At 45.5% G+C, this 13,385-nt stretch overlaps 1 protein-coding gene across 1 annotated transcript in view; it reads right to left on the reverse strand.

The window, feature by feature from the left end:
* LOC123247588 (intestinal-type alkaline phosphatase-like) overlaps positions 1-9,236 on the reverse strand; it is an 18,627-nt gene extending 9,391 nt beyond the window's left edge. The window contains exons 1-10 of the mRNA XM_044676529.1: positions 9,170-9,236; positions 8,172-8,288; positions 7,816-7,931; positions 7,145-7,319; positions 5,801-5,973; positions 5,063-5,197; positions 4,874-4,946; positions 4,492-4,626; positions 3,968-4,159; positions 3,666-3,776 (exon numbers count right to left, since the gene is read on the reverse strand). Of these exons, the coding sequence (XP_044532464.1) occupies positions 3,666-3,776; positions 3,968-4,159; positions 4,492-4,626; positions 4,874-4,946; positions 5,063-5,197; positions 5,801-5,973; positions 7,145-7,319; positions 7,816-7,931; positions 8,172-8,288; positions 9,170-9,236 (1,294 nt within the window). The remainder of the gene's footprint in view (positions 1-3,665; positions 3,777-3,967; positions 4,160-4,491; positions 4,627-4,873; positions 4,947-5,062; positions 5,198-5,800; positions 5,974-7,144; positions 7,320-7,815; positions 7,932-8,171; positions 8,289-9,169) is intronic.
* Positions 9,237-13,385: the final 4,149 nt, after the last annotated feature.

Raw genomic sequence — 13,385 nt, forward strand, 5'->3', positions numbered from 1 at the left:
AAAAACTCTGACAGGGGTCTAATTACTCAAATATACAAGGAGTTAAAGCAATTGTATAAAAAATCAAGCCATTCCCCAGTTGATAAATGGGCAAGAGACATGAATAGGCAATTTTCAGGTAAAGAAATCAAAAGTATCAATAAGTACATGAGAAAGTGTTCCAAATCTCTAATAATTAGAGAAATGCAAATCAAAACAACTCTGAGGTATCACCTCACACCAAGCAGATTGGCTAAAATGAAAGAAGGGGAGAGTAATGAATGTTGGAGGGGATGTGGCAAAATTGGGACATTAATGCATTGCTGGTGGAGCTGTGAACTGGTCCAGCCATTCTGGCTGGCAATTTGGAATCATGCTCAAAGGGCTATAAAAGAATGCCTGCCCTTTGATCCAGCCATACCATTGCTGGGTTTGTACCCCAAAGAGATCATAGATAAACAGACTTGTACGAAAATATTTATAGCTGCGCTTTTTGTGGTGGCAACAAAATGGAAAATGAGGGGATGTCCTTCAATTGGGGAATGGCTGAACAAACTGTGGTATATGCGGGTGATGGAATACTATTGTGCTAAAAGGAATAATAAACTGGAGGAGTTCCAGGCGAACTGGAGAGACCTCCAGGAACTGATGCAGAGCAAAAGGAGCAGAGCCAGAAAAACATTGTACACAGAGACTGATATACTGTGGTAAAATTGAATGTAATGGACTTCTGTACCAGCAACAATGCAATGACCCAGGACAATTCTGATGGATTTATGGTAAAGAATGCTACCCACATTCAGAGGAAGGACTGCAGGAGAGGAAACATATAAGAAAAGCAACTGCTTGAACGCATGGGTCGGGGTGGACGTGATTAGGGATGTGGACTTGAAACTACCACACCAATGCAACCACCAACAATTTGGAAATAGGTCTTGATCAAGGACACATGATAAAACCAGTGGAAATGTGCATTGGCCATGGGTGGGGGGAGTGCGGGGGGTGAAGGGGAAAGTAGGAGCATGAATCATGTAACCATGTTAAAAATGATTATTAATAAATGTTTAAAGTAAAAAAAAAAAGAACACAGGACATGGAACACAGCATGTCATATAGCAAAAGACCTGAACTTACAACTAAAAATTATACATCCAGTGAAGATGAGTATAATTATAAAAGGCAAAAATGGATACTTAGTGAATGAAAGAGGGAAAATTCACATCTCAGCAGAAAACTAGAACTAAAAGAAACATACAAAGGTAAAGAAAGACTAGTCATAAGGAACTCAAAAGATTAAATTGTTTGGTTCCTGTATGCAAAAATGTCATCTTTTACCCATTGGAATGGCATCATTGCCTGGGAATTTTAAAGAGGTATATATGGATAAGAGACTCAAGGTTGAGAGGGCAATGAAATGGAATAAGCTGAAATGGTAGTGGAAGAGATTAGCAGGAGGTAGGGTGAAATGGCTACCTATATGGAGGAGAAATGAGTGGAGGAACTACCATGGAGAAGGGGAGGAGAAGGTAGAGGGCTGGTAGTACTAGAACTCTACTCTTATCCGATCAGGGACAAAGAGAGAACAACATACACAATTAGAAGGATAAAAATTTTCTTAACATACAGAGAAACAGGAGGAAGAGGCTTGGGATTCCTCTTGGAGGGCTGAGAGAATAAGAGAAGAAAGAGTGGGTATAGAGAAAGGAGGGCAAGGGGATAAGAAAAGGGAGGGAAAGGAAGGATACCTAGAGGGGAGTACATTTCAAGAGGTAGAGAGTTAAGGGAAGGACTCAGGACAAGATAGGAGAGGGATTTTTAGACCCATATCAAGAAGTAGGAGGGCATGGTTGTGGGGACAAGAAAGGGATTTTTTGGAAAGGTTGACCAATTTGGGAGTAGGAGAGCAAGAACAGAATTTAAGGGAGGATTTTTGGGAAGGAGTGTGAATTGGTCAAAGGAAATTGGACCTCTGAGGAGGGATATGGTGGAAAGAAAGGAAGAGGGAACAAACAGTGAGAAGGAATGGAATAGTTGGAAATGTACAGCTAGTAACTATGACACTGAGTGTAAATGGAATGAATTCATCCATGGGGAGAAAATGGATAGAAGAAAGGATAAAAAAAATCAGGACCTGACAATGTGTCATTTACAAGAAACACACTAAAAATGAGAAACACACATAGAGTAAAGGTGCAGGGCTGGAGCAGAAAACACTATGCTTCAGATGATCCTGAGAAGGAAGGGTTAGTGAACCATCATGATCTCCGACAGAGTTGGGGATAAAATGTAAGAATTGGAAAGGATAAACAGAATAACTAAACTCTGTTAGGGAACGGCACCATGGATAATGAAGTATTATCAATACTGGATCTGTATGCACTAAGAGTTACAGAATCCATATTTTTAAAGAAAAAACTAAATGAGTTACAGATGGAAATAGATAACAAAATAACTATATCAGAGGACTTTAATTTTTCCCTTTCAGAACTAGATAGATCTATCTAAAAATAAATAAGAAAAATGTAAAGGAGATAAGTAGAACCTTAGATAAGTTAAATATGATAGGTGTCTGGAGAGCCCACACACACCTACATGAGGCTAGTAGCAGATCTAAGCCTGAGCATATATATATATATATATATATATATATTCGAAATATAATTTCTGGTGGGACAACAAATAGCCTAGAGACCATAAATATTCCAGAAAAGTCTTTCTTTAACACTCATCATACTATAGAGGTAATCCAGAGGTATTAGAACAAAAGTTCTACTGGGTATAACCAAGCTGGAAAGACTTGGTTTTGTAAAGAGTATGGTCCTGGCAACAGATTGTATCTGCTCCCTAAGGACCAATCCAGCTAAATATGGCCTTGGTAATGTATGTTAACTGAGAACTAGATGGTTTAAGTTGATTAAATTAAATGCTGATAGGAACATGGAGAAACAGGTCTAACATCACTTTGGTAGAACAGCTGTGAATTGTCTTTTAGAAAAGAAGATGGATACACATTAAGAACTGTAAAACTGTTCATGCTCATTGGCTTAGGGATTTCATTACTAGGATTAGGCCCTAAAGGCATTATGAAGAGGGTAAAAATCTACGTATGTGTGTAAACTTTGTAATGACAAAATAACTGGAAATAACACAAATGCAATGACTGGGAGAAATTGCTGAATGGATATTTGAATGTAAAGATTGTGTTATGTTATTAGATATGAAAAATATTAGAAATATAAAGAAAAGGGAAGTATATGAAAAGATGAAAAGAAAATCAGAATAACACATACAATGATTATATTTTTAAAAATCAAGAGAAAAAAGTATCCAGATAAAACAAATCCAAAGGGATCTCAAAAGCATACAATGTTTATATTGGCATTTGGTGAGAATTTATATATTTTAATCAAATTGTAGACAATGTGTAGTTTGTGGTTTTGTGCATATTTTTATGCATTTGTCAAAATGCTTTTTGGTGGTGGTAGCACTTATTAAGTATATACTTTTTTAAATTGAAAGAAAAGTTCTTGTGGAATGGAATGGAATTGAAGGATTTTCCAGAGCTCTTCCAGCCCCTCTTCAGTACAAGAAAATGAGAGCCAACTCTTCCTCCACCCAGATAGCATGGACTCCCTTCCCACCCCACCCACCCCCAGCTTCCCTATGTGCTTGGCTTCCACTCTCACCACTGATACTTTCGTTGACATCTGGCCTAACACCATCAACATATCCAGGTCCATTGCCATATAAGATGGAAGTATATGCTTTCTTATCTTGTGCCTTGCTGGGAGCTAGTCCTGAGAAAAGAGATAGAAGAAGATGGTAGATAGAGCAAGATCATTGCTTTAGATAGATCTTGCTTTAGAGGGCCCCCATTGCTAGGGATATGGGGCAAGTTGACTTTGAAGTGCTGGATAATGATAGATAGAAATGGAAATTTTCAACCTGAATGTGGATGCCCTATTTTGCCACCTTCACAGTTCCCTACCAAAGATTGAGCTGCCTCTGTAGGTGTAGCCGCCGAAGGAGAAGACATGGGAATGATCTGCAGTGACGACAATCAGAGTGTCCTTTTCATTAGTCAGCTGGGCAGCCTTATCAATAGTTGAGTCAAACATGACAGCCTCAGTCAAGGCCAAGTGTGCATTGCCGTCATGGTGGCCATGGTCAATTCGACCTCCTAAATGAATACATGTAGTGAGATCAGCCTCTGCTCCAAGAAGAAACCCCCTGACCACCCATTGGCAGCCTTCTATCTCTTCCCCCTCATGGGAATGTATTTCCTATTTTTCTTACTTCTCTATTTTGCTTACTTCCTACATGACTTTTGCCAAGTCACTTAACTTCTCTGGCCTTTAGTTTCCTCATCTATAAAATGAAGGATTGGACTTTGAAGATTCTCTCTAGCTTTTGATCTATGACTGCTTCCCATCCTCCTCCCTTCACAGCCTCAAGAGCAGCCTCATGAAATTATTCTAGGAGTGTCTTGGATCTGAGTTGACCCCAACTTACCTTCCACAAAGAGGTAGTAGCCTTTGGGATTTCTCCTGAGTATTTTGATAGCAACCTCAGTCATCTCCATCAATGAGGGGTCTACAGAAGAATTGCGCTGTATATTATATTTAGTGTCTCCTGGTTCAAAGAGGCCTTGAAGAAACAGATATCTTTTCAGCCACCACATAGTAAGGCCATTACATAAACACATACCTCAAAGAGAGCTATACTTTCCCAACCTGAGCATTGCTGAGTCAGATATATCATGTCAATGCCTCTAAACGAAGAGGGTCCAGTCAACAGCTTTATACTGACCAGAGATGTTGGGAAGACCCAAAGCTAGCAAAACAGTCTACCTGTAGAAGACCCTAGATGAAGGAAAGGCAGTTGTGTTTGTTACCCATGATATGTGTCACTGTGGGGTTTTCTGCTGCCTCCAGTAGGTCTTGACGGTTCCACACATACTTGGCTCCCTGAGAAGGACAATCACCATCAGCCTTGGTTGTCTCCTCCTCTAGGTGTGGTAGCCTTGGAAAATGGGGTCCTCTTCCTCTTAGCCCAACCTCCAGCTCTGAAACAACCCCATCACCTGTCTGATGCTCAGCCATTCCTGTACAAGGTTCCGGCCATCATTCCTAATCCCGTTCTCACTGCTGAGGTTTCGGTACTCAGGATCAGGAGTTCCCACTGGAAACATGTACTTGCGGCCCCCACCTAGGATCACCTGGGAGGAAATTGGAAAACTGGCATGAGCCAGAGTGCATTCTAAATCTTGGAACCAGCCCTTTTTTTCCTACTGTCCACACCCTTACAAGACCATTTATTCTTGGCATTCTTTGTGTAATTATTCTTGGAGTTCCCTGTCTCAGCCTGATGTTTTCTCATTGATTCCCCTCTATCCCTTTAGTTCACCACTAAACTACATGGATTCTCTTTCCAGAAAACCTCATTAGATATCCCTGGCTTTTTAATGCAAAGGGGAAACTGAGATAGAAGGTGGAAAAGAGATCCTCCTTGTAAGTGTCATTCTCCTATTGATCTCCACCTCCTCCAAGAATCTCAGCATGAAAGGGGACCCAGAGGCACTAGTCGAATCTGTGTCTGAATAAGAATCTCTCTGACTGTCCCTAACAAGTGCTCATGCAATCATAGAGGGTACTCCAAGCCTCTTGGGACAGGGACCTGTCGCTTCCATAGGCAGCCCATCCTGCTTAGGGAAACTGTGTGTTTCCTTGCAACTCCAACTCCCTTCTCTTCCAACCCCCTGGCAAATCCCTTGCCTCCAGCCCCACAAGAACACCCCAACCTTCCACTGTGGTGATCTTACATCAATGTCCACATTGGTAATCAGCTGGAAAGCAATGTCCTTACAGCCATCACTCAGGGCGTCAGCTGGCATGTTGGCGTCTGAGTACCAGTTCCGGTTTACTACATGGGCATATGTGCCAGAGGGCGAGGCATGCTGCACCCGGGTGGTGGTCACCACCCCCACTGACTTCCCTGAGAGAATTCAAAGCCCGGAATCAGACCCCAGGGCCACCTCTCCTCTAAAGACCAAATGAAAAAAATCCCTCCCCTTCAAGACCTTTCATTGTATTGAGGGGTAGCAGTGCATAGGCGTACAACAGGTAAACAGATACATCCAAACGTGATTAAGAAAGCATCAACAATTTGGGAATAAGGGGAGGCTTCCTGTAGATGTCATTGGAATTGAACTTTTAGGGAGCTTGGAACTCCAAGAGTTGGAAATGGGGATGCGTGCATACCAGGCCTGGGTGACTTTCAAAGGCATGGAGGTGGGAGATGAAGGGCTGAGTATAGGGAACAGCAAGAAGGATAGTTTGGCTGAACAACAATCTATGTATGGGGTGGGGGTATCATGTGGAAAAAAAGCCTCGAAGGGTAGGCGAGGTAGGCAAGGGCCAAATCTTGACGGGCTTTATGTGCCAAGAAGAGTTTGTATTTTTATTCTAGAAGCAGAGAAGCCATTAGAGTAGAGGAATAACAGGTCAGACATGTGCTTTAGGCAGCCAGTGGCTCAGTGAATAGAGTACTGGACCTGGAGTCAGGAGGACCTGAATTCAAACCCAGTCTCAAACACTGACTTGCTGAGTGACCCTGGGAAAGTCATGTAACTTCTGCCTGCTTCAATTTCCTCATCGGGAAAATGAGAATTCTAATAGCATCTCCCACCCAGGGATCCTGGGATGAGAAAACGAGAGAATATTTGTAAAGTGCTTAGTCAACCTCCACACTCTCTAAATGCTAGTTATTTATCATCATCATCATCATCATCATCATCATCATCATCATCATCATCATCATCATCATCAGCTTCATTATGCTGACAGCTGCGTGAAGACTACAGTGGAGAAAGGAGAGCCTGGAAGCCAGAGAACTATTGAGGAGGTGGTTGTGATAGTCCAGGTGAGAGGGGATGGGGGCCAAGATTCTGGCTGGCACTGTGTGAGTGGAGCAGGGGGGGTGGAAGAGGCTGGAGTGTCTGATGGACAAGATCTGGCAATGGAATGGATCTGCAGGGTGGGCAAGAGGGAGCAGCTGCTCTTGGGACCTTGAGTGGTGGCGCCCTTACTAGAAGCAGGGACGCTGGAGGAGAAATGGCTCAGGGGAGGCAGAGGATGAGCCCCCACCCCGCTGTTCCCCAGCTCACCTGCTTTCTTGGCTCGTTGCAATACGGAGTAGACCTCATTGCCCCAGGTCGAGTTGCACTGGTCCACCCGGGCAGCAGCGCTGAGGCCGATGGTTTTGTAGTTACCCTTCACACCACATAGGTAGGCAGTAGCCGTGCCTGCGCTGTCGGGCACCTGCCTGTCTACATTGTACGTCTGTGCAGATAGAGCTGGTTAACTTCTGGCCAGCTGCCAGAGGAGCCCCATTTTCCTCCCCCAGGCCCTCTGAGCCCATCGGAGTAGGGAGCAGCCTCGCTTAGGCTGATTCCCTCCTCATCCACGTCCAAGGTCCCCACCTCACTTCCCTGCCCATCCCCCAAAGCCCGGTGCCCCTTTCAGGCCACATTTCCCAGGGATGCTCCATCCCCTTCTTGTGAATAAGCCCAGAACTGGGGGCTTGAGCTCCAGCCAGCACCTCCAGCTCCATCCACCCTCGCTCTCCTCCTGATAATGGCCACAAGGTCCTAAATTTAGCCTGGGAAGGGATTGTGCCTTCATTGCACGAATACAGAAGGAGAGGGAGCTGCCCTCCTTGGCATCGCGAGGGTCACCGTTATTTGCTGAGGGATGGGGTCCCAGGTCTTCTGGACTTCGAGGCCAGCGCTCTATGGATCCAGGGTCTTCCCGCAGCCCTTTTCTATGAGGTAGGTACCTTGGACAGAGCCACATAGGGAAAGCGATCCATGGCCAGCGGGGTCTCGGGGCCCAGATTTCCACTCATTTTTCCTTTGAGTATCCGGGTGGCTGTCACAGTGGGCACTCCCATCCCTAGGTGTAAGCAGGACCGAGTTTAGGACCGAGCCCATCCCTGGTGTGAGGCGCAGGGCAAACAGCCGGTAACACCAGCCACCTGGGAGAGGGGAGGGCCAGGGAGGCAAGTTTGGGCATGGTTTGTGTGGGGAAGGGAGTCTACCTGGGCTACTGGGGGCATCTGGGGGAGTGTGGCTGCTTGCGTGTGGGGCGGGGTGGGGTTTGGGAGTGGAAGATTCATGGAAGAACCACACTCACCATCTCCCAGGAAGAGGATGAGGTTCTTGGCTGCCGTCTGGATGGGCTGCAACTGCTGGGCTGTTTTGATGGCTTCAGCCGCTTGCCGGTTCCAGAAACTGGGATTCTGTTCTTCTTCTGAGGGCACAGCAGTGGGGACTTTAGGGGGTGGAGAGCCCACCTCTGGCCCTCACCCCCAGGGCATCTGGCCCTGGTCTCCCAAATCATTAAAAATAATCAGATGGGGGGGGGGAGGATTTTAGAGCCAGAGAACCCTGAGCTAGAGCTCAGAGACACTAGAGGCCACCCAGTCCTCCCTTTCATTTTACAGAGGAGGAAACTGAGGCCTGAGGAGGTAAAACAACTTTGAATCACACATCTAGAGGTGGAAAGGACCTCAGAGGCCATCTGGTCCAGTCCTCAGACTTTATAGATGAAGAAACTGAGGCCAGACTTGCTCCTATTTAGAAAGAGCATCGGATCCTTCTGACTCGGAAGAGAGCACACTTTCCACCACGTCAGACTAGTCTGGCTGCTGCTCATTTCACCCTGGAGGAAACTTGAGGCCCAACAAAGGGAAAGGGCTTGATGAAGGCCCTACAGCTAGTAAGCAGTGTCTTCCTCACATTTTCCTCCACTCTTTTTCTTCCTCAGCAGACATCCAAGGCATAGCTGAATCCTCATACCACCTTGGGCTTCCCCATTCCTGGGGGCTAATGGATCCCGACATTCCTTTGGCAGCCTTCTTTTTTTTTTTTTTTAACCCTTACCTCCTTCCGTCTTAGCATCAATCCTGTGTTTTGGTTCCAAGGCAGAAGAGCAGTAAGAGCTAGGCAATGGGGGTTAAATGACCTGCCCAAGGTCACAAAACCCTTTGGTAGCCTTCTAACCACACACTGTCCCCTTCTTTTGTAGAGGTCCCACGGCTTTTTCTCAGTCCCTCCTTCTGGACCAGTGTCATTGAGTAGAACCCTCCCCCTGCTCCCTTTCTATTAGGGAAGCCCCTTGGATGTCCTTACCTGGGATTTCGCCATTGGCAGTGATGAAATAAAGTCCCACCAGGAAGAGAGCGAATATTCCCTGCATCGTGTAGCCAGAGAGGGAGAGACGTGGTGTTCTCTGGGACACTCAGTTGCTTAATAGTGAGCTGTGGGGACTTTGGCCCCCAAACCAGCTATCTGCTTCCTGGAAGATACTATTCCTTTGTGGGTAGCCCGCCCACTCAATGGTCCTGGCCACACCCCTGTCCTCCTAGCCTGATCCCTTCTGTGGTGGAGCCAAGGGGGCAGTGGGTGGTGAGAATGTGCATCTAATTAGAGGCAGAAGTGTCCCCAACTCCGGTCAGGTGGCTCCTGTCCCCCCCCCCCCCAGCTACAGGAACAAGCCCACAGCATCACAAAATGTCATATTGGGGAGCGCAAAATAAGATACCTACATCAACTAGTCATAGGATCCCAGATTTGGAGGGGGAAGGGACTCAGGGTCCATGCAATCCATTCCCTTACCCCTATTTTACAGATGAGGAAACTGAGGCTGAGAAAGTTGAAAGTGACTTCTTGCCCACATCTTAAGCATGCCGGGATTCAAACTAAGGTCATCTGATTCCCAAGCTGTGACTCTTTCCATACTCAACACCAGTGGCAGAAGATGGATTCTGTTTCTGGCTTCCTGTTTCCAAATCTAGAGCTTTTCCCACAACTTTTCCAGCACTCATTATCCTCCAGGACACAGCCAGAAAAGACTAAATGGAGGTAGCAGGGTGGCCCATTGTATATCAAGAGTCAGGAAGACCTGAGTTCAAATCTGGTCTCAGTCACACACTAGGTATGTGATCCTGGACAAATCATTTAACCTGTCCGCCTCCGTTCCTTCATCTGTAAAATGGGAATAATAGGAATAATAATTGTACCTACTTTCCAGGGTTGTTGCATAGACTGAATGAAATAATGTGTATAAAGCTTTTGTAAACCTCGAGGAGCTTCTAAAAGTTAGCTACATAGTCATTATTATGGCATGTGATCAATCTAAAATCATCATCATCATCATCATCATCATCATCATCACTCTTAGGCCTGTGGGCAGAAGTCTAAGGTCCAGAGGTGAGTCAGCCTCTTGGCTTCACAGATGCTCAGTCCGGGGAGGGGCTGGAGCTGAAAATGGCACCAGGATAAACAAGTCAGAACTATGGCTCTGGCTCTCCACAGCCTGGCTCCTTCCTACCTTTCCCATCTTCTGGCACATTGGTCCTCACCCTCACCTCATCAAACACTGGCCTCTGCTATTCTTTGAAACAACACTCCATCTCCTGTTGCTGTTCAGTCTTTTCAGTTGTGGGTAACTCTTCCTGACTCCATCTGAGGTTGTCTTGGCAAAGATCCTGGTGAGCTTTGCCATTTCCTTCTCGAACTCATTTGACAGATGAAGAAACTGAGGCAAACAGGTTGAAGTAACTTGTCCAGGGTCACCTAGATAGTAAGTGTCACAGGTCAGATTTGAACTCAGGAAGATGAGTCTCCCCCACTTCAGGTCCAGGACTCAGTTCACTGTGGCTTCACCTAGCTGTCCTATCCATCTCCTGATTCCATATATATTCATTGTTTGTTCTCCCATGCTTGGCACTCTCTCCCTTATTTGCATGTTGTCTCCCCTCCCACTACCCCAATGAGAACAGGGACTTTCCTTTGTTCCTGTTGCTTTTGTATTCCCAGCATTTAGCACACAGAGCCTGGCACATAATAGGTGTTTTATAAGTGCTGACTGGTTATCATCTCCACTCCTTTGTGGCTTAAACATAGGAGCCCCTTTAATGCCAAACTCTTTAAAAAGGTCATTTCTGAATGTCGCTTTCCTTGATCTCTTCTTACTGTTGTCTAAGCCCTTTCCAATCTGGTTTCAGCCTTCATTGTTCAATCCAAGCTGCTCTCTCTAATCTTCCTAGGAAACTCTCAAACACCAACTCTCCTCCATCCTTAATCTCTGCAGCATTTGGCATTGCTGATTACTCTCTCCTGGCTACTTTCATCTCTTCTCTAAAGTTTTATTTTGTTTTTTAAACCCTCAGCTTCTGTCTTGGAATCAATACTAAGTATCAGTTACAAGGCAGAAGAGCCATAAGGGCTAGGCAGTGGGGTTTAAGTGACGTGCCCAGGGCCATACAGCTTGGAAGTGTCTGAGGTTGGATTTGAACTGTAAAAGGTATAGGCTGTAAAAGTTTAAAAGCAGATTTGTGTAAGCAGGTTAGGGAAAGCCTTTGCTGGAAGTCATGGACATTCTGAATGGAGTGCAGGGGGTAGGGAGGAGAGTGCTGGGCAGCTGACAGGCTGCTGAGCTGTGAGGGGTTCAGAGCAGAAGTGCAGTCTGCAGTCCCTTTCTGACCTGGGATCTTGGAGAGTGGTGAAGGTTGAAAAGGCAGAAGACATCAATCCTGCAAGTCAACTCTGAGTAGGGAAGTGGCCTGTGATCTGGTGGACGGTCTGCAGACATCTCTCCCTACCTGGTTACTTTGGACCATCGGCTGTGGAGGAGTTGGTTCCTGGTATCCTGAACACATCTCTGGAACAGTCGTGAGACCCCAAATTCAAGCCCTCTCCCTCAGGTCCTTAGCCAAGCTGTCAAAACCTGGCAGAAGCCAGGTTGGCTAAGGAACTTATCCCTTTGACTCCAGTCCTGGGTAGTTAGTCATAGCTTCACCTAAGCCCCTTTCCAATCCCCTCATATTATAATTAAATAGTTTCCTTGTGTGTTTTCTAGTACTTTAAAGTCCTCATTGTGTGTAATTAATACTCTGAAGTTATTCCAGGCTGGGTGGGGCAGGGTGACACTTAGTCAGGCTTACCTGCCATTTCTGTCAACAGTCATTCTCCTTATAGTTAAACCTGGTTCGCTGCTTGTAAAGTCTTACCCACTGTCCCTTCCTGTCTCCTATCCACCCCACTGAGCCCACACTTAATATTTAAGTCAACTCCCCTGGTTTTCCCCTTAATAGAACCTAGGACCTTGAGTCTTCAGGCCTGGCTCATTTTCCACTGAGCCACCTACCTGCCCCTTTTCTTTGGGATTTTGTTACATGATTTTCTCCTGATTCTTCACCCATCTGCATGACCACTATTTCTCCATTTATTATTCTCCCTCTTCATCTAGGTCATTCCTACTCATTCTTTTCTGTCCTGGGCCCCCATCTCTTCTCCTTTTATACTATTTCTCTTGGTGATTTCATAAGTTCAGTGATCATTTCTAAACAAGTGATTCCCAGATCCATTTATCCAACAAGCCAGCATTTATAAAATGCCTACTATGTTCCAGGCTCTGTGCTAAATGCTGGGAATACAAAAGCAATAAGAACAAAAGATTGTCCCTGTTCTCAAGGGTCCACAATCTAATGGGGGTGGGTGGGGAGGGGACATGCAACTGAGTCTGAGCAAACACTTCTTCCTCCTGACCCCCAGGTCTAGGGAAAGTGAAGGCTACTCAATGTATCATTCCATTATGAAGATTCTGCTCAAGGGAGGAATTTCCCAGTTTGCTGAGCTAAGAAATCAAGGATCTTTGGGCCTGGTCGTTAGTGGAATGTGATCAATGGACCCTGGCTTAGCAAGAGAAGTTATTGTGTACACAGAGATAGCAGAAGTTTGATAGGCTGGTGCTGGGCCATCCAAAGATCACAAATAACCTAACGGCCAGACCTGTGCCCCACCCACACTGAAATCACACCAACTTGTTCTCCTCTTCCAGGACCTGAGCTCTGCCTACTCTACTTCTCCCACTTCAGTAGCACAAATCTGATAAGGGGCTAATTAGTTTTCCTGGCACCAGAGAAAAGGCCATAAAACCAGGAGCCCCAAACGTTCCTGACTCACTTCCAGAATCATTCTTGGGATCCTGAAGAAGAAAAAATGAATACTAGTGCTTAAAAGATATTCCTTCCTTGGAGTCCCAACAACCCTAGTAAGTGGCATTATTATTGCCATTTTTCAAAGGAGGAAACTGAGGCTCAGAAAAATTAAGTAACTTGTTCAGTTACAAGACTAGTAAGAATTGACAGATCTTTATTGTATTGCTTCCTTGAACACTCTGCCTCCAGGCACTCATGTCTCCTGAGCCCATCATCTATGTTTCCTCCATAGGCTCCCTCCCTCCCTTTCCTTCTCTCCTCTCCTCTCCTCTCCTCTCCTCTCCTCTCCTCTCCTCTCCTCTCCTCTCCTCTCCTCTCCTCTCCTCTCCTCTCCTCTCCTCTCT

This window comes from Gracilinanus agilis, chromosome 4, assembly GCF_016433145.1.
Source record: "Gracilinanus agilis isolate LMUSP501 chromosome 4, AgileGrace, whole genome shotgun sequence".
NCBI classification, from domain to species: domain Eukaryota; kingdom Metazoa; phylum Chordata; class Mammalia; order Didelphimorphia; family Didelphidae; genus Gracilinanus; species Gracilinanus agilis.